General features: G+C 45.3%; 1 protein-coding gene across 1 annotated transcript in view; it reads right to left on the bottom strand.

The window, feature by feature from the left end:
• The window catches only part of mctp2a (multiple C2 domains, transmembrane 2a), a 33,586-nt gene extending 9,514 nt beyond the window's left edge, over nt 1-24,072 (bottom strand). Inside the window, exons 1-19 of the mRNA XM_047034976.1 lie at nt 23,945-24,072; nt 22,513-23,538; nt 21,646-21,702; nt 21,460-21,556; nt 18,603-18,745; nt 18,331-18,407; nt 18,077-18,188; nt 17,931-17,963; nt 15,273-15,452; nt 13,692-13,822; nt 13,408-13,594; nt 13,159-13,252; nt 12,951-13,053; nt 12,769-12,871; nt 12,588-12,689; nt 12,398-12,472; nt 11,909-12,028; nt 1,296-1,415; nt 223-264 (exon numbers count right to left, since the gene is read on the bottom strand). Of these exons, the coding sequence (XP_046890932.1) occupies nt 223-264; nt 1,296-1,415; nt 11,909-12,028; nt 12,398-12,472; nt 12,588-12,689; nt 12,769-12,871; nt 12,951-13,053; nt 13,159-13,252; nt 13,408-13,594; nt 13,692-13,822; nt 15,273-15,452; nt 17,931-17,963; nt 18,077-18,188; nt 18,331-18,407; nt 18,603-18,745; nt 21,460-21,556; nt 21,646-21,702; nt 22,513-23,496 (2,760 nt within the window). The 5' untranslated portion in view covers nt 23,497-23,538; nt 23,945-24,072. The remainder of the gene's footprint in view (nt 1-222; nt 265-1,295; nt 1,416-11,908; nt 12,029-12,397; nt 12,473-12,587; nt 12,690-12,768; nt 12,872-12,950; nt 13,054-13,158; nt 13,253-13,407; nt 13,595-13,691; nt 13,823-15,272; nt 15,453-17,930; nt 17,964-18,076; nt 18,189-18,330; nt 18,408-18,602; nt 18,746-21,459; nt 21,557-21,645; nt 21,703-22,512; nt 23,539-23,944) is intronic.
• Between the last annotated feature and the right edge of the window lie 1,116 nt (nt 24,073-25,188).

Genomic DNA, 25,188 nt, shown 5'->3' with positions numbered 1-25,188 from the left:
TGTTCACATGGTGTTACTGTTTCACACATAGATAGTGTCCTAATTTGGAATGCATGAAATACTGTTCTATTCTTAGGTAAAAAAAAAATGAAAAGAAAAAAAAGGCTTCTGAGAATTTATTTTCCATCTAACTTTAGAAGAGTCTCAACCGGATATTGTATATCTGCCATTGCAAAACACATTGTTATTTTAGAGTGTTTAGAAGAAAAGAAAATAAGCTACCTTCTCATCTTCCTCTTCTTCGTCGGCCATGGTCATGTTCACCTAGAGGAGAGAAAGGAGAGAGGGTGTAGCAAAAGGGACAGGGGCACATGGGCACTGGAGCATTTTTAACAAACACCTTGTAATGAAATTCTCCTCTAGTACATACACCCCTATTGGGAGAGGCCTGTTTCCATAGAGACTGCATCACAGGGGTGACCTCACACAAAAGAAGAGGTGACCGAAGGCCCTCCTCACAAGAGCACTGTCACAGCAAAGCAATCTCATTTCTACACAACATAAACACACAGACCAACAGAAAGAGGAAAGACGAAGAAGGGGAAAAAAAGAGCCCCACATTTAATTTGGATGCTGTTGCCTAGATCACTTTACATCAACTCATCCCTGACCCCGTAGAGTTGCACACTGTGACATTGCCCGGGAACAGGGTCTGTGTTAGTGCTTGGCCAGAGAGTCACACAGAGGTTGACAGAGGCTCTACGCTGGATATGAGGGTGAACCCTGGCTTTAACATTGCCCAGGGACGCCGTCGCCGCCAGGAGCCACAAACACAAAGAGGGGGCCGGGGCTGTGGCTCCGGGGAGGGGATGCGAGCAGGCCGAGGCCTGGCCGTCAAAATGGCTTTACAACGCAGTGAGATTGGAGGGCAGTGAAAAGTGTGAACAGCATTAACCTTTACAGACACGGGAAGGGGGGGAAGACTTGATTTCCATAACCACGGAGAGAGTTGGGATAGCCGTACCATCTTGAGAATGGACTCCACACCCTCTGTTTACAACAGCGGCTGTGAATGGTACGCTGTGTGCTGCACTGACACTGCATTGTTAGATGCTTCAAAAAATAAATAATAATAAGACTAGGATTAAAAAAAAGAAAACATATTGATTCGATATTGTTGTGAGGGTCATGCAGTATGCCGTAGTCTAGTATGTCTAGTGTCTTGTATTACAGAAATGCACATGCCAGGTAGGCATGTGGAGTTAGCAGTATGTCTGTGACACTTGTACAGTATATGTCATGTATGAGGGACGTGTCTATGGGGAGAAAGGTGTAGTGTGGATGACAACACTTACCAGGTCCTGGTTGGGGCTGTTCCTGCCCAGTGTGATCTGGACATAGTTCCAGCCAACGAGCAGGAGAAGGAAGAGGGGCAGCATGAAAAGCTCCCAGTGCCACACGGTCAGCACAAACATCTGAAAGACAGCACAGGACATGAGCACAAGCGTGGTAAGGCCCCTTACCGGCACAGTGTGGCACAGCCCCGAACAACCAGACATGTTCCACCGACCTCTTAGACCACGGACCCGAACCGTGCCCAGACGGAACGGGAAAAAACACCCTACTACGGAAATCCCAGCATGCCTCTCGACCAAAACAAGCCATAATGTGGTTTGCTGGCATCCGAGCCCCTATGGCACTGCACAGCAGACTGCAAAGACACGCCACTCTGCATGCCGTGGCCGCATGGATTTAGTGGTGGGGGAGTGAGAGACATTCAGGGACAACTTTTAATATCCCCCAAATCCTATTTATTTACACCGATAACTCAGCGCTGGCAATATTCCTTTGAGCAGAGCAGGGCGTATGACAGGGATAGTCACGGCGTCCTGTCTCCTTACTAGCACATCAAATCCTCTTAGACTTGGAGGCATCCAGGCTGTCTGACTGTGACTAGGCACATATGGCGACTGGAGGAGCCTTTGCAACGTTTACCCCCTCCACGGCGCCGATACTGAGAAAAGCCAAGACCCCTGGTAGAAATAAGATGGATCACACTGGATGAGTAATCCCTCATAATTCTGTAAAGGAGCAGCGCTAAGCACGCAGCACAACACCCACTGCACTTCACAGCAGAGCACTAATTGGACGGCAGAATTTAAACCCATTTAGTGACAGCCTAATGAGTCTGTCTCAAACCGAAATTGTCAGAGATGTGCGAGGAGGATCACACAAGCAGGCTGACAGGCCTGGAAAAAAAAGAAAGTCCCACAAAGTTGAATCTTTGAAATCTATTATGATATCATTATGTGAATGGCACTTACACACTGGACTCATTTCACACACATTTAAAACACAAATTCCCATCGTGCATATTTAGTGTTGTTCCTCTAATTAAATATGTGTGTAATTAATTTTTCTCCCTAAAATCCTTTAAACGACTCAAAACACCTCTCTCGTGTTCAATTTCAAAAGCACTTGAAAAAAAAATATTCGAACGCAAAATACCTTTCTTCACCTAACCTGTGCCCAGTGGAAAGACACCGCTTGCTCAGTTGCAGCTACAACAGCATACCGTGCGGTCTCAGCCCTCAGTCAAACCTGCTGGAGGCGACTTATAGTAAAAACAATATGTTAGACATGGGCCTGAGACAAGATGTGAAGTGGTGGGGCCTTCGGGCCTCCTTTGTTGCCCTGTAAACACCAGACTGGCCCTGTCAAACCAGCCAGCATCCAGCCCTTTTGCTTAGGGCTCGGTCTACCTAGTGCCTGCCACGCCACGCTTGGGTTCAAACAGCCACGAGGGAAACGTGAACCATGAGTAATGCACACAACACCCCGGTGCTCTCGCAGCCCAGGGCTTCAACCCATCCTAGGTTACCCAGGCTCAATAACATCGGGGGAAACGGAGAGTTGTAAAGGAGCACAGTGGAACGACCGAGATGTGAAGTGATAATATTAACAATATGTTCCTGTTATTTCTACATAACGACTCATTTGAATAATGCAGCCACTTACTAAAGCTGGTGGGGGAAATCAAAGGTAAACAATGAATATGCATGATGCAAGAGGTAGCTGCACCATTTCGCCTCTCGGTTATGAATAACCTACGTCATATGTTGTCACCTCCATTCCCAGGAGACTATTCTACAGCAACGCTCTTTTCACCCCTGAGGAATTCAGCAGGCTGGCGGACAGGTAGCCTGTCATATCCAGAGCATTCTTTGGAAAAAAAAGAGGAAAAGAGAGGAGGAGGAAAGAAATGTGCCTGGAAACTGACATGAGCCCAGCAGGAATGTTCAACCTCTTGCCCTCCCTGCGAAAGCTGCTACATTAACCACTAAAGTCTAATTGCCTGGTCTCTGTCTTCCTGTGCAAGTCAACAGAGGGAGCCAATTCATTTCCTCCCAGGGAGTCGGCACTGAGAATCTGTCACAGGTATTCATAATCGCCCACTAATGCAAATTTTTGCTTGCCGCACACTGGCTTGGTGGACAAGATAAAAGCCTCCAGAAATACAATGCCTTGTGTCTAAACTGAGAGCCTAAATGAGGGTCTAAACCAAAACTGTCAGAAATATCTCCTCAATTCCTCCCTCACAGCGTCTCAGCCTGAGTGCGTAGGATTTACAAGGCTTTTTTTCTTTCTCAACACTAATAAAAACCTTCCTGTGAACATCTGGGAAAGCTTCTCCGGTTCCTTCACTCAGGAGCACAGACTGTGACTGGCCCGTCAGATATCCCTCATTAATGAGCTGAGGCAGAGCTATACCTTTCCCTTGTCTGCTCACATTCTCCGTGGCTTCTGTGAAATGTAGACGGAACTAATTCCGCGCTAAGTGGTTTATGTTTTATTAGCAGGGAGCTGAGTGATTAAAGTCTGCCATGGACAAAGTGCAACCTGTCAGGCTTCAGTGTAAATTTATATTGAAAATAATCCACCTTTTAATTGCCCTCAAAGTTAGGCCCTATTTCAGTCTTGAGAGCCAAGTTGCTTTTATTTATTTTATTCATCCCTCAACAAATTACACACCGTATGACAACAGGAACCTCAAAGCTCCATAACACTACAACGCTAATACGTTACATGGGCGGTAAAACAGTCATTTATTTTACCAGAAGGACGTAAAGCAACACACAGAAAAGCAGGGGACCTAATAATTAATGATCTACCTGAGCGTCTAGGTTTACACACAGCAGAATTGGGTAATGAACGACTCGTAATTGAACAAGTGTTGGTATGTACTGTAAGTCTGGGAGGAGTGCCTCTAATGTAGGAAATCTCCCTTGACAAACCCCATTTAGTTGAAAAATGCCTGTGTGATTATGCACGGGGTGTCGAGGAGTAGGAGGGAGGGGGGAACAAAAAGAATGAATTAATAAAACTATTAGTGTGTGGTGGAGTAGGTGATGGAGATGCACTCTCCTTAGCCACCTGTAAACGCCTGGAGAAGGGCCGACCCCGGGCAGAGCCACTCTGCCAGCAGGGTTAAGAACAGGCTGACAGATTTGTTTTATAGTGCCATTAATATGATTCCACTAAATGCATTCTGCGCCTTCTCATGCAGATCCCCTGGCCGGCAGAAACCAGCACCTAATAATAAAGCACTCAGCGATTAAAAGTGTGAATAAAATAACTCTTAAAGCTTAGCAAGCATGGCAGCTATACCACCACCCACTCTCTCCCTGGAGGGGGTGGGGGGACTGCAGTGGGAACAAAAGGACAAAGACACCCTCACCAAGAGTTTCTACCAGGCTGCAAATTGATTAATGGAGGAGGGGGGCGGGGCCTGTCTACCAACCCAGACGACTGAGTGACAGCCTCGACACTCGACGACAAGGCAGCCAACTGCCTCACGAGTGCACCACAATGCACAATGTAAACATATACTGTACACAAGCCAAACCAGCCACGCTGATTAATGCACTGTCATTTTCACCTCTTGCAGACAAAACATATCAGGAAAAGATGCATGTTGTTTTACTGAACATGGTGCCAGAACGTGCTCGTTTTAAATACCATAGAATTCCGTATTGAAAAATATAGCAATTACGGTATATAAACAATTACGATTGGTATCCTGTCTGTGTCTATCTGGTGTTTCTGTTCAGTTGCGCTTGGAAAACTAAACAAAGCAAAGAGAGAGCCAGCTAGCATTATGAGGGTCAGTCATGGGGGCTGTGGATGGATGCCAGATAGCATGAGCGTAGCTGAGAGAGTTTATCAAGACTGACTACAGGCTGCTGCAGTGTGTGTGTGCCTGCGTGTAAGTTAGTGAGTGAACGAGTGAGTGCATTTGTACATGCACACGTTCACACACAGAACACGCCTGCACGAAGTAAAGAACAAATCGTTACATTTTAAAAGAGGCAGAAAACCTTGCATAATTACTTTTTTCCGGGTGAAATCAAGGGCAGTAGGAGTAATCTGCATTGCTTCCTCAATTAAAATACAAAAAAGGAGATTAATAATGAATCAAAGGCCCCAGTGGCTGTTCAGCTCACACAGGCCTTTTTTTCAGCCAGGCTGGAACAGAGAGTCTGGCTGAGGGCTAATGTTGGGGACCAGAGAGGCTGCCTTGAAAGCAGTTGTAAACGCAGAGCAATGAGACATGTAATTTGTGGTGAGCTCGGGCCAGTGTGAGGACAGGCTTTCGGGGGGTGTCGGAGGCAGAGGAAGCCCAGATAAGATTTCTCTGCAGGGCAGGTAAAGTGTGTGGGCAGCCATGGCGCTCGGAGCAAACTCTGAATAAATATTTCACATACGCTCAGCTCAAGTCTTATCAACTGGGGAACGAGAAAGAGAGAGAGAGAGAGAGAGAGGGAGAGAGAGAGAGAGAGAGAGCGTTCTACTGAGAGCGATAAAGGGGAAATCTCATCTCCCTCTCGAGCATGCCTGTATCTGCTGTAGCAGCTCTGGTTCTACAAACAATAAACCATTACTTTTCACACTGCATTGATTGGTTAGAGCCTCATATATATAAGTTCTATATCTATTTATGACTCATGAAAAATATATGATGGCAAATATGTAGGTTTTACTTACATGCATTTGTAATGTAATAAAATAACTTCAAATAATCTATGATATTTTGGCAAACTAATTTACACGATATCAAACGTATTAACTGAAATATTTATTTATACAAATAAAATATGTATAAATAAATACAATGTCTGAATAGAATGGTTCCTACTGAAGATATATGGAAGAAAATGCTGATGTTAGTCATGGTTGTATATTCAGCATGGTACAACACTGATAGTGGTTCTTTATAAGGGCTTTGGAAAGGTGGTTGTGCGAGGCACAGCATTAGCATTTGCTCACAGGCCAGCTCTGGCCTATGTTTCCCTGCCTGTCTGACACATGCCAGGGCTGGAGCAGGGGGCTGGAGCAGGGGGCTGGAGCAGGAGCAGGGGGCCGGGGCCGAGCGGTCAGGGGGGGGCCCTGTGGAGCCTGTCAGTGGTGGCTACTCCGACCCTGCGCTCCAGCACTGGCCATGAGTGTTTAATCCGTGTCGGGAGCGTTAACACTGAGCGACCTCCTGGGTGACAGATCCGCTATGCGAGCCTTTTCCCCTGAGGAGGTGGGGAGGGAGTGGCATGGTGTGGACTCGCTCTCCCTGTCAGCACAGCTCACAGACACGTTAGCACGGCATGGCCGGGGCCGAGGCCTGCCCCGGTACAGCCGCACACAGGGGCGGCCGGGTCGCACGCTCCGCTGCCTGGGGAGACCTGTCCTCTGTGACTGGGAAGGTGGCGCGTGTGTTAGAGGCAGTCATTATGATACCGCACACACAACGGGGTTAAACACGGAGCACACTTCATCTGGGCTGGAAATAAGCATAGGATGAAGGCGATACGCAGACACAGACAAAGTAGCGCTGCAGTACACTCTCTGGTGCTGGGCAGTTGTTACTCATCTCAACCTTCCCTGCTGGCCACGGACATAATCATTATTATTCTACTTGATCCAGTAAAAAAATGAAAAAATAAATTGAAAAAAAATGAATAAATGAAAAGAAATTGAAAATATATATATTTTCTCAATATGAAATTGTTTAGCTACAATGTATGTTTGGATGATTAGATGTAGCCAGAGAAAGTCTTATTAATTCTTATGAAAGCAGGATGTGTCTCAAGGTTACAGTGCATCAGGACAGCCCCCGATGCTGTCAACTGACACGCTGTCATTCTCTGCCTACACAGTACCGACTGTGGTATATCGGAAGACATTGTGGAATTGTTTGCAGATACTGATGTCCTATTGTTTAATAATTAATCAATCACAGAATATTTTCAAAACACTCACACATACCATCAAGGGCTCTGTCTTTTTCTACTTCGCTATCTCTCTCCCTGCTAAAGTACATTCCCACTGCAGACTCCGTGAGAACTCCCACAGCCATGGAGTTGAAGAGTGTATTCCCCAAGGGACTTCAGTAACCCACTCCTCCAAGGCCACACAAGCCACATACAATCCTCCAACTTTTTTCTTTTTCTTACAGGAGAGAAAACAGATGCAGAGAAGAAACTAGAACAACTTTACACAAGCACGTACACACTTCTCACTCTTCCAGACACTTGCAAGGGCCAGGCTGCATTGCGGTAAACCTACACAGGTCCAAACATGTCATTTTCAGGGACGGTGTTAACAAGAATGATTATGACGGTGCTGATTACGGCTTTGATCCTGGCCGTGCTGGTATTCTGGTTAATAGCCCAGTCCGCGGCGGCACCTCACAGGTGCTCTCGAGGGACCTCTGGAGCTGGTTTTGACCCTGTCCTGCACTCATCTGGGGAGACCAGGATTCTATCAGCCCCAAAAAGCACCCGTTGCAGCTGCCAACTGTGTTTACAGCTGCACCGCATCAAACATTCATCAAATGCCATCTTTACAGTCTGTGATGTGAGGCAATCAGCATTTCACAGGCTGTCAAATGATGTCTAAACCGGTTGCTACCTGGCAGTGTCAAAAAGAAAATGGTTCAAATACTCCCAGAAGGTGCACAGGTTTCTTTTTAGTTTGATAGATGAGCTACCTCATATGTTAAAATATTTATTCTACTTAAATACTTAAAGCACTCTAATGACAGCAAAGCTCCAAATCAGCTTTCAAGTGTAAATGATCCTTCTTTTTTCTTTCATTTCTTTTTAATTTTTTACTTTAATCAATTCCATCGAAATTGAAATTGTTCTCAACTTTAAACTTCTAAAACAGATTAACTTGGCTGGCCAATACTTGGTAATTTAACATTTGGTTGAAAATGGTGTTATTTTGATCCAGTACGTAGAAAGAAGGATTTTACTGAGTTTTTCCCCCAAGAAGAATTCCTGTTGTGAGAAGTACAGTTAAGGATCTTGGTCTCTTTCTAATGTTCAGCAGTGCTTTAGCTCCATCTACAGGCACTGGGCTTGTATGCAAGGAAGGAACTCTGGGTGACCCCTCTGCAGTCTTTACTGATGTATAGCACATTCATCTAGCTCAGTCTTAGTGAAAAGCACATCTAAAAGGCTGTTATTTTATGAAGATTTTAGCTGTCACATTCTCTCTCTCTCTCCGAAAAAGGAACAGGCCATTGGCTAACTTTAGAAAAACACAGATCCTAGGCTCATTACTGTAGCATAAACAAACCACAGGGAAAAAATTCACATTTCCTTGTTTGTATTTCCGCACAATGATGGAGACGTTTATGCGGCTTTGCCAGAAGTTTGCTTAAATGCGTGAGAAAGATTCTTTTAACATTACCTAATTAGAATACTGGTATTTTAAAACTGACGCCCATGGGTGAGGAATTGACAGCAACTTCTAAAACTTTAGACTGTTCTTGCACAGGACATTACGCAATCAGCAACCGGTAACCTCCAACACCTGGGAACAATGACAGAGCTGGAGAAGTTTGCTGTCTTCTCAGGCTCCCTCTTTACACAGTCAAACTCCCTAGTTGCGGCAGAATACCTGATGAGCCATCAATGTGGCTTTCTAAACACAGCATGCCCAATTTAAGTGTCTCAGGATACATAGTTCTCTGATTGTCACTCACAAGGGAAAATGTCTGTGTTAGAGAGGCCGCTGAGAAGTTCCTGTTCAACTGTACTGTGCTGCCAGATATCTCCCCTGTTAACGCTGGCCAGACGAATGATCTCTCATACAAAGTATGAATAAACTTCAGTCACACTCTAGCCATTTACTTTATCCTGCCAACACAGGGATCCTAACATCTACAGTATTTTACATAAAAAGAGAAAAAACTTATGTATGCTGTGAGGAAGGGGGTGGTATAGGGGTGGGGGTCAAAGCATAGCATTTTCCTGTGGGCCAGTTTAATGGCGGGGGATTCCTGGTAAGGCACTACAGTCAAATCCCACAGTCCAAGCTGAGAACACATCAGTGGTAATGCATTAGAGTCGACGTACTTTATATGGTGTAAAATGGTCGGAACATTTTCTCTCCTAAATAAATTATGTCTTTTTGTATGTATATTAAAACCGGACCCAGCACCCCGGCAGCAGTTCCTCCCTACCAGTGTGGACTGAGAAGCAATGTGCTGTAGCTCTCTGTAGAAAAGACCAGATACTACTAGTCTAATTATACACATCTGAGAGGCAAGCAGAGGCCATCTGTCAGTGTCTGAATAAGTTACCTTATTACCAGAGCCTAAAGATATAAATATAGGAGAGGGAGGTTCTTTCATTAAGGCACACACTACTGGCATGTCGGTGCAGACGGCTCCAAACACTAAGTTAATTGCGGATGATTAGTTGTTGGGAGAAGTGGCTGCGTGTGGCTCTGCTGGGGCTGACCCCCGAGATGGGGAAAGAGAGTGTGTGTGTGTGTGTGTTAGTGTGTGTGTGTGTGTGTGTGCGCGTGCGTGCGTGTTTGGAGGCATGGCGCTGGGCTGGTAATGACTGTCAAGGCCCCTCCGCTGCCCTCTCCTAACAGCTCCTGGGGCTCCTGACTGTCATGGTTCTGGCCTTGGGTGAGACTTGTAGCTCTACAGGCCATTACAGGTCATTCCTAGATAATATTCAGCTGGGATTGTCTCTGGTCTAACTATTCCAGGTTTAATGCTATCTTTTTTTCTTGTTTTCTCTGTCTCTGTCTCTGTCTCTGTCTCTCTCTCTCTCTTTCTCTCTCTATATCTCTCCCTCTCCCTCTCCCTCTCCCTCTCCCTCTCCCTCTCCCTCTCCCTCTCCCTCTCCCTCTCCCTCTCTCTTTCTCTCTCTCTCTCTCTCTCTCTCTGTTGATGTGTTGAGTGATTCACTGGAGTTTTGGGATAAAAGACATTACACTGCAGTTTGCTCATACAACAGACTACTGATATTATCGAGCATGAACCTTCAAATAACAAATCCTAGTTTAGCTATGTACGAAATAATGTACAAAACTGTTGTCAGAGAGTAAGTTCCATTCCTTCCTCCAGGAACTCTATTTGTGAGCTGCTCTGGAGCAGCAGGTGGAGTGGCAGTGGAAATGAAAGATTAGAGTGTGCCACCACACACTCCCATCGCCTGCGGAGGATCTAATTATAGGTGGGGGCCAGGAGATGGCCCCATCCTGCTGACCTGTCACCTGTCAGCAGACAGCGATCCTCCTGCTCTCCTCTCCACATCCTTGCCTGCCTGCCTACCTGCCTGTCTGTCTGTCTACCTGTCTGCCTGCCTACCTGCCTGTCTACCTGCCTGCCTGCCTGCCTGCCTGTCTAACTGCCTGTCTACCTACCTACCTACCTACCTACCTGTCAGTCAGTCTACCTGCCTACCCACCTTTCTGTCTGCCTGCCTGCCTGCCTGCCTGTCGCCTGTCTGCCACCTGCCTGTCTGCCGCCTGCCTGTCTGCCGCCTGCCTGTCTGCCAAACTGCTGGTATGCACTTCACTCTCCCTCCCTGTCTGTCTCTACAGTACCATTTTGTCCATCTCTCTGTGTGTAGACTATCCGCTCTCTCTCTCTGTCTGCCTCTTTGTTTGTCTCTCTGTCTGCCTGCCTTCCTGTATAAAATAAAACTGTGTAAGTCGCCTCGCAAACTATACACCCCCCCTCTGCCTTTCGCTCCTTTCTTCTCTCACTCCAGGTCTTTCTGTCCGTACGACGTCTGTCCGTGTGTCTCTTTCGGCTCTTTCTCACTCTCTCATGCTCTCTGTCTGTGAGTCCGTCTCTTTGTGTGTGTGTCTGAGTGCACACCTGAACCACAGGTTCATACACGGAGGGCAGCCGTAGCCTGAGGGGATGAGCACCTCCGGATCAGTGAGAGGGGATCTCAGAGTACACCAGGTATGAAATGCACGTCGCCCCGAGACAGAGGAAAAAAACAAATGGAAGTGTAAGAAGAGTGTCTGTGACCGTTCCCTCACCCTCACACCACGCTGCAAAGGGCTTCATGCCAACCGTACGCTCTTAATCATGACATTACATGCGCTCTAAGGAGAGGGGCTTCATCGGGGTTGATGGAAAGATTATTGAAGCTTAGGTCCTCAGATCGCATAGCCTCATTAAAATATCTAAACAGACTAGAAACGTTTAAACAAGGTTCAAAATTCGGGGAGGCTCTCCTCCACACAGAGAACCTGAGACTGTGATCTTTGTCAAACTATCCCCATGGTGGGGAGGCTTGTCTGGTTGGTCTGATGTCCACACATCCAAACCCAAGCCCTTCAAACACGCTCCCCCGACAGCAAGAAGAAAAAACCCAGAAGAAAGCCAAGCTGGGTTTGGATTCAAGGATAGTGCACATCCAACACGACCTGGCCTGACCTGCCCCTCCATTTCACAATAGACAAGAGAACAAGGTACATGAGCCAAAGAGGAAAAGGAGAGACGCACACTTGATCTACGCAACGGATCTGCCACTAATTCAGATTAAAACCACTAGGAAAAGTTGGCTCGAACTGCTCTGCAGTAAAATAGGACATCAGTGGCACTGCCCAAGGCTAATATCAGCTAGTTCATTAACATGAGGCAATGACTTACCAGAAAGGCTATTATACTCCGTCGCGTGCTCTCCCACTGAAAACAGCTTTTAATGTACTGTAACGTGTACAGGACCGCTGTGCTGATTTTGCGAACCCGATATATATTCTGGGCAAGGACCTAAAGGGAAATGGTAAAGAGCAAAATGCCAGTTAGCATTAGTTGATACACAACATAACGTTTATGACTTTGTAATCAGGTTTATTCAGGTTTACAAGACCTCATTTGCCTCAGTGTGGTTTCATGTCTTGAGCCAATTAAGCGAATTAGGCTTTGACCGATCAGAGCCACGGCTATAGACTGCCTTCCTGTGCTAGCTTTATTAACATGATGTGAGCACAAATGTTTTGCTTTTTCTGCCTCTGAACAAAATATGTTAACACATATTAATGAACAGACTGTGACGAAAGCATTACACATGATATATGTTATGTGCAGAGCACAGGGAATGTGCACACATTCTCTAAGTTATGCTTAGGATAGACTAACCTTTTTGGAGAATTTAGGGCTCTCTTCCAGGAATTTGGTCTCCTTTGGTTTGAAGGTTTTTACGCCAGCTCTGATCTGCAGATGGGGATGATATCAGATTGTAAAGAGACAAACAAGACAACGGTCAAAAAGGTCGTGAAATATGAGATTGGCTTAGGGTCGGCATCGCTCAGAGAATCTGGAATCTTACAGGGTTGTAGATGACCTCCATCACCAGTGTGATGGTTCCTTTAGAGGGTCTTCCCAGGTCCTCCTTCTTCAACTGGTAGGAGACCCGCTGTCCATTTGGAACCTGAGATGATGGAGATGATGGTCTCAGTTAAATGGTTAACCAACAATAGCTAACTGCTAAAGGTAGGATCTCAACTTACAAAAAGCAAAGGAATGGCCACTTTGCCCAAAAAGTTTGTAGATTTGTCTGTGTTTTCATCAAAGACGGTCAGCTCCAGCACCTCATGGATGTCCTTTATTGGGCTAAAACAAGATTCAAGTAAATGCATGTCTGTACTGTACAGTATGGTGACTATGTCAACATGAAAGATGACTTAGTTACAATGCAAGGACTTGGTTCCACTCTGGGTTGAGCGTCTTGTAAATGGTTTGAGTTTGTAGTCTGCTGTTCCCAAGTTCGACAACACAGAATGGATCGCTTTTACCTGCAGAGGAAAACAATTTGTTACTGTTCATTGCAGTACAGAACAATATGTGCGAGTCAGGAAATGATTGCAATAAAAGACACCCATGATGACATAGTCTTGTACCATTGAGGTCTGCAGACAGGATATCTGTAGCCTTCAGAACCTGGACTTGAAGGAAGCCCACCTCCCTCATGCTCTTGTGCGTGTTCTTCAAGCTCTGCAGAGGAACGTGACAATAACGGACGTCAACTCTTCTGGAATGAATCAAGGTGACGCTTCGATTTTCAACCCAGAACCAGCTGAATGTTGTCTGAACCAGAGAGTAGTGTGTGTGTGTGTGTGTGGTGGAGGGGGGGGGGGGGAGCCACTAACGTATTTGTCCAGGACGATGTCCCTGTCGTCTGGTTGGTCCAGGGGGCAGGCGTTGATGTTGGACACAGACACCCCCCAGCTGGGGCTCAAGGTCACCATCAGCACCAGGCTGCCCCTCCCTGGGTCCAGCATGTGTGTGTATAGCTGCTTCTCATCCACAGACAGTCTGGTCAAGTCTATATCAAACCTGCACACATACACACACACACCACGGTCTTAAAGATCTGCAGGGATGAAACATGGTCAGACATGATCAAATACCTGGTTCTCATCTCCAAACTCACATCCCCCAGCTTTCCTCACACTTCCTTCCTCTCTTGGTGTACACCTCCACCTGCAGGGGCTCCAGGACGTCATCGTAATTGTTGAAGTCAAACTGCTCCCTCCACTGGGGGTTGGCCTGGATACACAGGTTCTGAGGTAGGGACATATCCAGTTGTGGGAGATATGTCAATTTAGTTGCACATTCACACACACACACTTGTACACACACCCACGCACGTACACACATGTAGGGGGTTTTATGTATTAATAAATAAAAAAAATGCTGGAATTGCAGTTATTTGAGTCTATGGGTTAAATCAGAGCAAATTAAATGAAATGTATATTTGTTAACTTTGCAAATTAATTAAATCAATTACAAAGGCAAACGTGTTATACAATGAAGATTTTAAATATTGTCTACTCTACCAAGATTATGGCAAATCGGACAGAGATAGATTAAGAGGTGAGAAAGGACAAGGAGTAAGAGAAGCCAGAGGAGAACCTCAGGAGATCAAGAATCTAGAGAACATGCTCACAATTCCCTTTACACCCAGCTATCATCTGTAGAACAACCAATCAGACCACATCTTGACCCTTATCATGTGACAAGTAATGCAACAGTAAATCACACATTGAGGTGAGAGACCCATCAAACCGAGACTCTGTCCAGATTTTAGCATACTAGAGGTGGGGGGCAGGGTGACACCCAGCCGACACACACACATACACAAGTCTGACACGCTCTCTGCCTTACACACACACACACTCGCTCTGTCTTTCTTACATACACACACACTCACGCTCTCTCTCTCCTATGCACACACGCACACACACTAGACGGTGATGTGATGTCAGGTTTAATGCAGTGTCAGAGTAAGCAGAGACTACATGACAGGTGGATTAAGTCTTCCTTTAGTCCAACCAGGATGGGGATGGGGGGAAAAGGGAGGACGTTTTTTTGTGTGTGTGACGCATGTGTGTGTGCACGTGTGTATGTGTGTGATTGTCTTTGTGTGCGCACCTCTAGCTGCCACTCTGGGATTGTAAACACTGACAGCTTCCAATTAGAACCAGCTTTGTTCAACAAACAAACAAGCCAAAACGAGAGCGGACAGGGTTTACAAAGAAAGGACACGAAAACACAAGAAGCACACTGAAATCATCAGGGGGAGGCAAGTTGTAGAGGTAGATGAGCAGGGCATGCTGGGTATGCAAATAAAGCTAGTGAAGCCCGGCACCGGAAGTCCAGGGAGAGTGGAGAGGAGATGAGAGGGGAGGGGAGGAGAAGGGAGTGGAGTGGAGTTGCAGTACATTATGCCCGGTATAATGAGCTGCTTTTACAACGGCCCAATGAGCCGAGGTGGAGGTGAGCCACTGACACCTGCTGAGAGTAAAGAGAGGAAGAAAGGGAGAGAGGCACAGGAAGACTGGGAAAAGACACTGGGAGGGGTAATGAGAAGAGAGAAAGAAGGGGGTAGTGGAAAAACATGGGGAGAACATACAGTCTATAGAGAGTAACTGAAGAGAAAAGGGAGAGAGATGCACAGTTTTTGAAGCATGACAACAAAAACTAATGATGCCACTTGCTCTTATAACCCCACCTTGCTTTTGTACTTCTGCTCCCCCAGTCTGAAGCGGACATAGATATCTCCATAGCCATTCTGGGGCATTTCCTGGCCCTCCACCAGGCTGATGCCAAACACCCCACTCCACAGCTGACTCTTGGCTTGGGCCTCGGTTGTGCGCTGCTCCCGGATCTGGTTCAGGTTCTGTTGGCCTCCCTGGAACACACACACGCTCAGGTTTACATGAGGGAATCCTTAGAGCCCTGCTCTGTTCAACCTCCCCACCTCAACCCTGGCACCATCACACCAGCCACACATGAAAGCAGGACTGGGGCTTGGTTGCTACAAAGCGTGTCTCTGTTTGAGCACATTTGCACATCTCTGCTGACGGGCGAGCCACACCGCTGAGGCTCCGAGAGAGAGAGAGAGAGAGAGAGAGAGAGAGAGAGAGAGAGGGAGAGAGATAGGGGGGGGGGTGTCAGCAAGCAGCCAGATGTCCCTGGCTGTGACAGTCCCACTCATCACCGGCTGGGAGACAGAAACAGGGGAGGCAGGACACTTGGCATACTGCAGCACAGACAGCAGGCCACAGTGAGTAATGATGCAAACCACACAGCCTTCTCATCAGCACATCACGACTAAATGTGTAGATGTATGTACATACTGTATGTATGTTTTGCACAGTATAGACAGCCAAGCACAAACAGCAGTGAACATGTCTGGTTTAACTGCTCCACACCACAGCTAGAGCACAAGGATGAATTCAGCCTTCTGGAAAATGCTGTAAAATAAGACACAAGGGGGTAGAACAACAAGTCCAGGAAATGTGAACACTGAGGCATCAAGGACAGCCCAAACAAAGGGCCCCCCACCCCTGCCGTGTGTCACAGAAGGAGAGGGAGTGAGAGAAACAGGGAGAGATGGGGAGAGAGAGAGACACAGAGAGAGAGAGAGAGAGAGAGAGAGAGAGAGAGAGAGAGAGAGAGAGAGAGAGAGAGAGAGCGGCCTTGATACATGTCCATGTGTTAGCGCTCCCCCGAGCCTAGTCTCTGATCGGCGAGGGCTGTAAAAACAAACAAGGTTGGGTAGGCCTGACTGTAATTAAAGAGCAGGGCCTTAATCTGCTCTGGCCTCCTTTGATTGGATGGCTCCCTCCGCTGCCCCGGCGCTGCTTCAAACAGCCCCGACGACGACTCCCCTGACAGCCCGGCCCCTCCCCTTGGCTACGGGGTCACAGCCTGCACCGCCACCCAATCCAGAGGGGATCAAAGCCTGTCTCAGGGACCAGAATTAACATGGAATACCAGAGCCCAGCCCTATAAATAACCCCCTCTCCTCTGCTCCCCTCTCGGAGGAGGAGAGACAGGGGGAGAGGAGGACAGAGCGATAGAACACAGGGACCGGCCAAGTCATCCCAAGTGTTTATCTTGGACACATTTCTATCTCAGCGGCCAATAAAACAATTCCACTTAAATGTAAGTGGCCCCTAAAGAGAGTCTATTCCTGGTCCTAAAAGGGCTGTGCGATTGCTTCCATATGGTAGGACAGCATGGGGACGAGCAGGATGAGCCCAGAACCAGGTCCATTTGGCTGGTACCTCGGCCCAGTCCGTCCACAGCTGTGAAATTACATGCTAACATCTGGGTTATTGCCCACTATGCCTGGGAATTATCAGCCTCACCGATCTTAGGCATCCAACACTGGCAATGTGCCTCCAACAGCAGAGCCCCCCTCCCACACACACACACACACCACTAACTCTTTCACATGGCCCCCTTCTGACTGAAACACTATCACACAGCGGTTTTACTGAGGCACACGCCATTCTCTCTCTCCTCCACGGGCAGTGGTGAAAGCGTCGATTTTCAGTGTGTGGGTGGTGTTGTACGAACAGCAGCAGAGAACTACCGTATATAACAAGGCCTTTAAGACTGGGAAATGATTTCAGATGTGTATCTTTTTTATATATGTAATAGAAATTCAAATGTGAAATTGACTTTGTTACATGCGAAATTAGCACAGTCATTTATAAGAAGAACACTGGCAAAATGTTTGTCGTGCGAGTGTCCATTTCACCATCCTCCGAGCAGCACATATGAAAGTGGCTTTATTGTCTTTTTTTATGTGATATTGAGATTGACTACAGCTTTGTCAGGAGTGTAAGCAGAGGCAGATGTACCAGCTGAATAGGTGTGAATATCCTCCCACAGTACAGCTACAGCCATGATTACAGTGTGATTCCTAAACACAACACAGAATGTGAACCCAGACTACATCTAATTACTGATAAAAAGGCACAGTGGATCGTTGCTTCTTCTCTCTCTTTCTGTTCTTTGCTATACTAGATATCTGATCGTTTAAATTAACTTAGATCACTGTTTGGTGCTGGTTATACTTGAAGTCAATATGATTTTCTATCGGCACTACAGTTAGATAATCCATTAAGATACTTAGAAAATAAATGTTCAACCAAATCACAGATGCTTACGAGCCCAAATGCTGGGATGACACCAGTCTTTGTTCCGATATTCCTCCAAAACATAGTGATCTACTGCCCCCTGGTGCTAGATATCAACAAAACTCCCATCCATATTTTCTAAACGTAAAAGGGCGTTTTTGTGATAATACATTCTAACATAGGTTTAGTGACAAACATACTGTATATCATGAAGCACTAAGATATTAAACTCCTACCCTGAAGCTTCTCCTTCGTTTTGGCATCCATCTCTGTGAGATAAAGAAGAGTAAACGATCAATGAAATGTTGAGAACATTGGAATTTTTTTAAATATCTATTATACAAATAAATAAATAAAAGACTTGAGTGAAAAGTGGCCTTACCGGATTCCGTTTAATAGTGGCGTCTCTCAGGGTCAGACAAGTCTCTAGTACAATGACCCCCATATCCACCTTACATTTGGGGTTGTTTAGACACAATTCCATCTCACAAGTCCTGCATACACACACACACACAAACACATGCCGAACAAGAATGGTAAGGAGTCTTTGAGGAGTGTGGATATGATTATATTTACTACCCCGTGCATATACAATAATGACAAGTCTTTCGTTATTTGTGGTACTTGTAAACTTACTTTTCTAATTCTAGATTAGTTAAAACAAGAGCGCTAGACCCCATGAAGACATCCGAGGTCAGGTTTCGGTCATATACCTGTAACAAATCCAGAAACATTGTTAGATCTTTATTTTAAATTCAAAGGTTTATTCAGCACTGCTGTCGTTGACTATGGACTAGGTAAGGTGTGTGCTGGCCCTGCTATTGAATATGTAGCTATTGATTCATGATTATCATTCATACACATGGTATGAGGTAACACCCTGTGTGTGAAAACAATCTGATACCCACTCGGACATCCACACTGTGATCCCGGTCACGCAGAGCGTAAGAAAACGACTCGTTCCATCTGGGATCCCGGTTTTTGCGCACCACTTTGCTTTTGTAGAACATTTTCCCTCCAATTTTAAATTTGACGTAAGGATCAGTTGCACCTACAGGAAAGAACAAACAGGAAGGATATCCATGTGATCAACATAATCTGACTGTATGCCATTTCTAAATACCATTGTAACAACACTGAATTATAAAAAAGCAATCATGGAATAGGCGCATTTTGTCCTATATATTAAATTCAATAAATACATATATCAAATAAATAATTATCAAATGTGAATGCCCCTGTCCAGAACACACACACACAGAGTCCCCCCTCCCCCCAAGGGGGTATCAAAGAGCTGCATTGTGAGAGACGGACGTACGCAGGGAGGAGGTGTGCCCCACATTTATTTGAGAAATCAGAGGGATGTAGCTGTTTAATTGTGAAAGAGTAAAAAAACTCTCGCCAGCAGGAGGCAACCAGCAAATAAAGTCCAGAAACCAGGAGCAACCGGTGTTAATCTCCCAAACCTGTTAGGAAAGTCTGCCTGCGAGCAGTATGAGGGGGGACGGGACGCCTTTGTCTGCGCTATGGCATGCAGATTGGCCGAAAAATGAAACGCCAGTCCCATGCCTTGGTTTGTATGGGGGGAATAAAGGGGTGCTTGAGAGAGTCTGCAGGGAGTCTTGAATCACATGACAAAGGCCCTGTGGGGATGGGCTGTCAGGCCTGTCAGCTCTCAACTCCAAATGAACATCTCGCTCGGGCCAGCAGGACCCACAGCAGCTCCGCCCTGCCCTGCCAGGCTGTGACAGCCAGGGAAACCTCCAGGCAACTTGACAGGAGGAGAATGTGGCAAGCCAGCAAGGAGAAAAGCTCTGGCATGACTGAGAACGGTGACGATGGAAATGAACAATAACAAAAAAAAAAGAGGGGAGAACAAAAAGAGAGGAGTGGGGGGATGGCGGCATGGGGCCTCTCAGAATATGCCATGACAGTGTATGGTGGTGGTGGGTCTTTGGCATGGTGAGGATTGTTGGGCAAACAGTGGAGAGACAGGGGGCGTATAGGGATTGCATCATCGAGGTGCCATCTTGTCAGGGAAAGTAAGGTCTCAACTAACAGGAAACAGAAGGCAGCCAGTGCAGGACTGAGGCGTGAGAGACTGAGGCGGAACAACTGGAGCCATCCTTATTCCAAGAGTGAACAATTTCACCCAACAAATATTATTTTAAGTGACTTATAAAAACTGTCATGATAATAAAAAGGATCAGTATCTTGTAAATGATTAAGAACATCAAAACCAACCACCATCCTATGTTACTATGAACTAGTCAGTGATTTAATCCATACATGATGCTGCTGTCATGTGGTGATTCCGCCTGATGCCAATTGAGGTCACTGTTTTCCCCAAAATCGGCTTATTGGTGTAGCGCCCTGGTATTTTTCTGAATTCAGATTGTGAATTGTTGCTAGTGTTTCTAGTTAGACAAAATGTGCTTTCTTTTGTACATTTAATATGTTTCTAATCAAATAACAAGTAGCCTAGTGCTACAGTAGCTGAATGTACGGTGCCCTTTCAGGCTGGTTAAAAGTTATTCTAGTTACAGTAAATAGACATAGCCTAATGTGCTTTCTATTATTGTATATGTTCCTAGTTGTAATCAAATAACATTTAGCTGAATAACCTTGGCAGTTAGCCGCTAACAATCAGCTGGCTGTACTGTACCCATTAGTCATGTGGGTAGTCATGACCCTGGTGGCCCCCCAAAATGTAGTCTGACTAAACATCAAAAACATTGCCTTTTGCCTGTTGATGTCTGCAATGCAGTGAAGAAAACTATATGGCAACAATAATGTTTAATATAACTGGTTCCTCTAACAGTATTACTGGCCCCAGATTTTCTCCCCCAGTCGAAATGGTCTAGATTAGAATCTCCCTTGCCCTGGGGACCAGGGAAGAAGACCACTGAGCCTGACACCCCAACCGAGAGGACAGTCATACTGCCTTGAGTGACTGTCAACATGTTTTTCAGGTATTTAGATAACTTATATCTCATGTGGGTATAAGATAACTTTAAAGTTTCACAAAGGTGTCTTTCCCACGGTGACATTACAATGAGAAAACAATATATTATTGAGTGAAACAAGTTCTCTACTTACACTTCTGTATTCGTATTTTGGCTTGCCATACTGTCTCTTTCACATTGTCTAGATGTAAATATGACATTTTGATGTAGTAGTACATGAAAATGTGTTGTGAAACTACAACTTAGCTTTGTCACAGCTGTAGGTATTTGGTGGTGTTTTCTGTGTCTTCCATAAGGGAGGAGTAATGACTGTCTGGTCTGACCACATGCCTTGCCACTGTTTCTGTCTGTACTCTATTCAGAACCTCAGTTTCACGTTTGAACTGAAGACATCATTAAACACATCCCAACGTGTCAATGACTATTAGCATAACATATGATTACATAGGGAAAAAAAGAAGCTAGATATGCCTCTTTTTTGTAGTTGCTTAATACAAACTGTAACTGTTTGCTAAATTGGTCGACTTCCAAAATAGCGTTGCATGCTAACACTCACAGAAATGCGAGTTTCACCTAGCAGGATCTTTTTAGCACAAACAGGGCATTCATTGTGAGTAGGTGGGGTGTGAGTTGGTATTGATTGCAGTGGGATTTTCACTTCAGAATTTCCATAGTGAACATTTTGGGGGTTTTTGTTTTCAATGGTTGGGTAATACTTCCAGTTACATTGTTGAAGTACAACATTGTCACTGAGTTGAACTTTGACTAACAGCAGGTCAAGCACTGTCAGTGCACTTACCAGAGCGATCCCGGATAAACAGGTTTCTGCCTTCCTTCAGGTTGATGGTGAGGAGATACCTCTGAAAAGCAGCGGGCACAGACCCCCCTGCTGTATCCTGAGAACAAACAGAAGAAGCAGATTATCTCTATGCCCTCATGTTGTCCTCAATCAGGTGACAAAGTGTGATACAAGACCAGAACTCACACTGTCGCCTGCTTGGTCCTGCATGGGCTGCTCATACTGGTCGCTCTGCTCATTGCACTTTATCACAAAGGAAAGTTTGGGAACAAACTGGATGAGAGACCCTGAATCTCACATATCCTTACATAAGACATTAGCAGAAAAAACAATATATATTATCCTGTTGTCGTTTTTAGAGCGTTCACATTCTGCTAACTGTGACGTGAAAAAGATTTGATAAGATCAGTTTTGTTCAGTCTGTTTCGGTTAACCTTAACGTGTTGTGTTGGCAACCGGTAATGCAGGTTTAAACTGGACTCGGTAACACGTCAGAGATCTATCTGAGATCTGAAGGAAGGAGGATGTAGAAGTTTGGGTTTCAGTTCTACCCAGGAACCTAATAGTGAGCCTGCTACAACCAACCATGGAGTTGAGGAGGACTATGGATTTTGTTGGGGGGGGCCTACATGTTAGGGTGAAAAATATCAACAACAATACAATTATCACGCTCAAATAATGTGCTGTGACTAATCTTAGAAAACGGGGCACAGCTAGTATCATTGTAAGACTTTCTTTATCAGACCACAATATTTGAGTATGTAAAGAAGGTCTGCAAATGCAAATGTGACCAATTTGCAAATACAGTATTTGTCCTATTGTATTTTGTCCTACAATACCATTCAAATAGCGGAATACATTAAAGAAGGTGTTAAAACAGTCAAGCTCAAGTGGTTCAATTCTAACATAAGGAAGACTGCATATTGTAGCTTTGTCATTTATTGAGTTCAGTAAAACATTTGGCCTTCAAACCTTGCTTATGTCATGTTGAAAAAAGACCCTGTGTGCAGTAGGAGTGTGTGCAGTAGAGGAGTGTGTGAGTGAGCTTCGTACCTCCTCCATGTCGTCCTGGAGCTCCATGGAGAACATTGTCATGTCAGAGGAGACAGACTCTCTCATGTCCAGGTCCTCGGGGTCAGTAGCCCAGGGCGCGTTGGAGTGCTCCTCTGTCGGGCTGCCACAAGCTGACTCCCCATCTGCACTCTCCACAGGGGTGCCCTGTCTGTCCACTGGCAGGGACCATCTATCTGGAGCGATTTTCAGTTTTGCTCTGCTTGTTGGAGGAGTGTAGCCTTCTGAAAACAGTCTCCCACGTACCCCTGAATACGCCAGCTTATCCAGAAGTAAGTTAACTTGTTCCCCAGAAGGGTTTGCTCTCTCTCTTGATGCAGCACCCCTGTCCACAGGAAGGGCAGATCTGTCCACGGAGGAGGGAAACCTTTCTGTGGATCCGAACTTTGTCTCAACTAAGGGACTTAGTTGCGTTTCAGGATAAGACATCTCTCCTCTAGCTGCTGTTATTATCCTGGGTGCAGCCACTGGTAAGTCTCTGGGAGCCAATCTAGTCAGAGGTTCTCTGGAGAGCCCATCCACAGGTTGGTCCACACTTTCCTCAGGCATGCTCAATTCTTCCTCTTCGTCCTCGAAGAACGTCACCTCTTCCACAGGGCCACTTCCTCTATAATTTCCCATTCCACCATCCACAAAAGCAGAATCTAAAATAGTTTGTCTGAATGGAGTGGCTGAATCAGGTACCGTTAGTCTGTCTGTGAACAATGGGCCACTTGAGATTGAGCTGGTATCACTTTGACTTGAGTCAAATAAGATGGCATTAGAGGTGGTGGACAGGAGGTCAGTAGCTATGGGAGAGGACTCGCAGGGTATCAACCTGAGGTCAGGCACTGATATACTACGTCTGTGGGCCAAAGGTTTACCTTGGACTTTCTTACCAGCCCTCTTTCTTATCTTGATGTTGGCAAAGGGGGACTTAGCCTTGGCACGAAAGTTCTCCCATTTAATTTTTTTCTTGGCATCCATATTAAGAGTTCTGAAAGTTTTATAATTTAATGGCTGTAAAAACTGGAATGATAAGATCAGGAGAAAAACACAGTTCAGAGCCTTATTTAGCCAAGTGTATAAGTAGAGATGTCTCTGTTACAGCGACATACCAGGCTGTTTTAGAGTAGAACCACACACTAAATAATACCCTCGACAGGAATGTCAGAGTTGTTAGATAAATGTCCTATAGGTGTTTTTTTTTTATCAAACTGTGTTTTATGCTATATATTGAATAGTTTACAAGATATATTGAAGAAGCTACAGGAATACCAGCATATAATGTGCCTCTGTATGGAACGCATGCATGTTCAAACAATGTTCTCATATCGATACAAAAATATACATGAATTACCTCTGTCTTCCCTCTTCACTCACTCATTCTCCTAAATCATTTGCACATAAGAGTGTAAAAGATAACAACACTTACCTGTCTAAGGTATAACACAGCTGAGCACCTTCATTAGATGAAGCATTCCCTCAAAGTGCGACTTCTTAGTGATTGTAAGAACTCATCTGGTAAGACGAAAACAGTCACACACTGGTATGGTAAAAACTAAGGAAGTGTCTCCAGATGGGTCTGTCTATTGGTGGAGCCTCACCTGAGACAAACAGGCCACACCAGTCACACCAGGTGAGATACAGCAACATTGTGAGTCATAGCTAACAACATAGCTCTGCCAAGTGGTGGAGTCTTTAACATAACATTGACCTTACTCAGTATCCACACTGGGCCCATACAAAGGCGTTGTAAAAGTACAATGCATGAAACCAATTAAAATAGTATCGTCCTATAGTATAGAATAAATAGTGGTTTAGATGGCTCTTTGTTGGCAGATATAATGTAGTGGATACAATCTGAGGAAGAAATCTAGCTTAACAAATAAGGAAATTATTTGTATCATATTTTATTATCGCAACGTGACATAAACAATGTGAAGATGCATACTTTGTTTATTAGTTACGTATTTGCCTCAAGACTAACATTTACTTATATTGTTGCCAAGTATAATGTGCTTTCATTAACATTCCAATTATGATTTGCATCATAATTACAGGCTTTGGTAGCAATCCTACAATTCACATTGTAGATTCTGAGACATAAACTTGAAGAATCCAGGCTGCGTGGTTCAGTTATCCGATGTCATATCTTCAGACTTGGCATTCGGTCACAGCGTCACTTGTCAGTATGGAGTCTTACCCGGCTCTATTCCATTCATTCATCTCTATTTATTTACAGTGCAACATGGTTTAGCCTAAGCTCATCAAAAGTGAGCATTCATGTTTGCTCGGAATAAACAAAGCAACAGGCCCAAAAACGTTCCCACATACTGCTGGCCTGTGCAGAACAGTGGTGACTGTGACAACAGATGCGTTTGAGTTTGGACCGAGCTTTGTTCAATATTTGCACCCGTCTTAAGGAGCTCAGGCCCACATGAAAGAAGCCCAACTTGGCAACCAGTTAAAAGGGAGAAGTGAGAACCCGAAAGGGCAAGCCCCTGTGGCAGGTGGCCTGTACCTCCATCCTCAAACAGTGCAAAAGCCCGCCTGGTTCTTCTACATGATTTCTGGAGCTTGTCCAGCACCGTGCACAGCAGGTGCAGAACGCAGAGACCAAGTAACAGGTTCTGGTAGAGCACTTGCTGATAAAGCATAGTATGGAAGTTGCCAAAG

This window comes from Hypomesus transpacificus, chromosome 14 (genome assembly GCF_021917145.1).
Source record: "Hypomesus transpacificus isolate Combined female chromosome 14, fHypTra1, whole genome shotgun sequence".
Lineage (NCBI taxonomy): Eukaryota > Metazoa > Chordata > Actinopteri > Osmeriformes > Osmeridae > Hypomesus > Hypomesus transpacificus.
The sequence above is the reverse complement of the archived record's forward strand: the minus strand, read 5'-3'. Positions and strand labels throughout refer to the sequence as shown.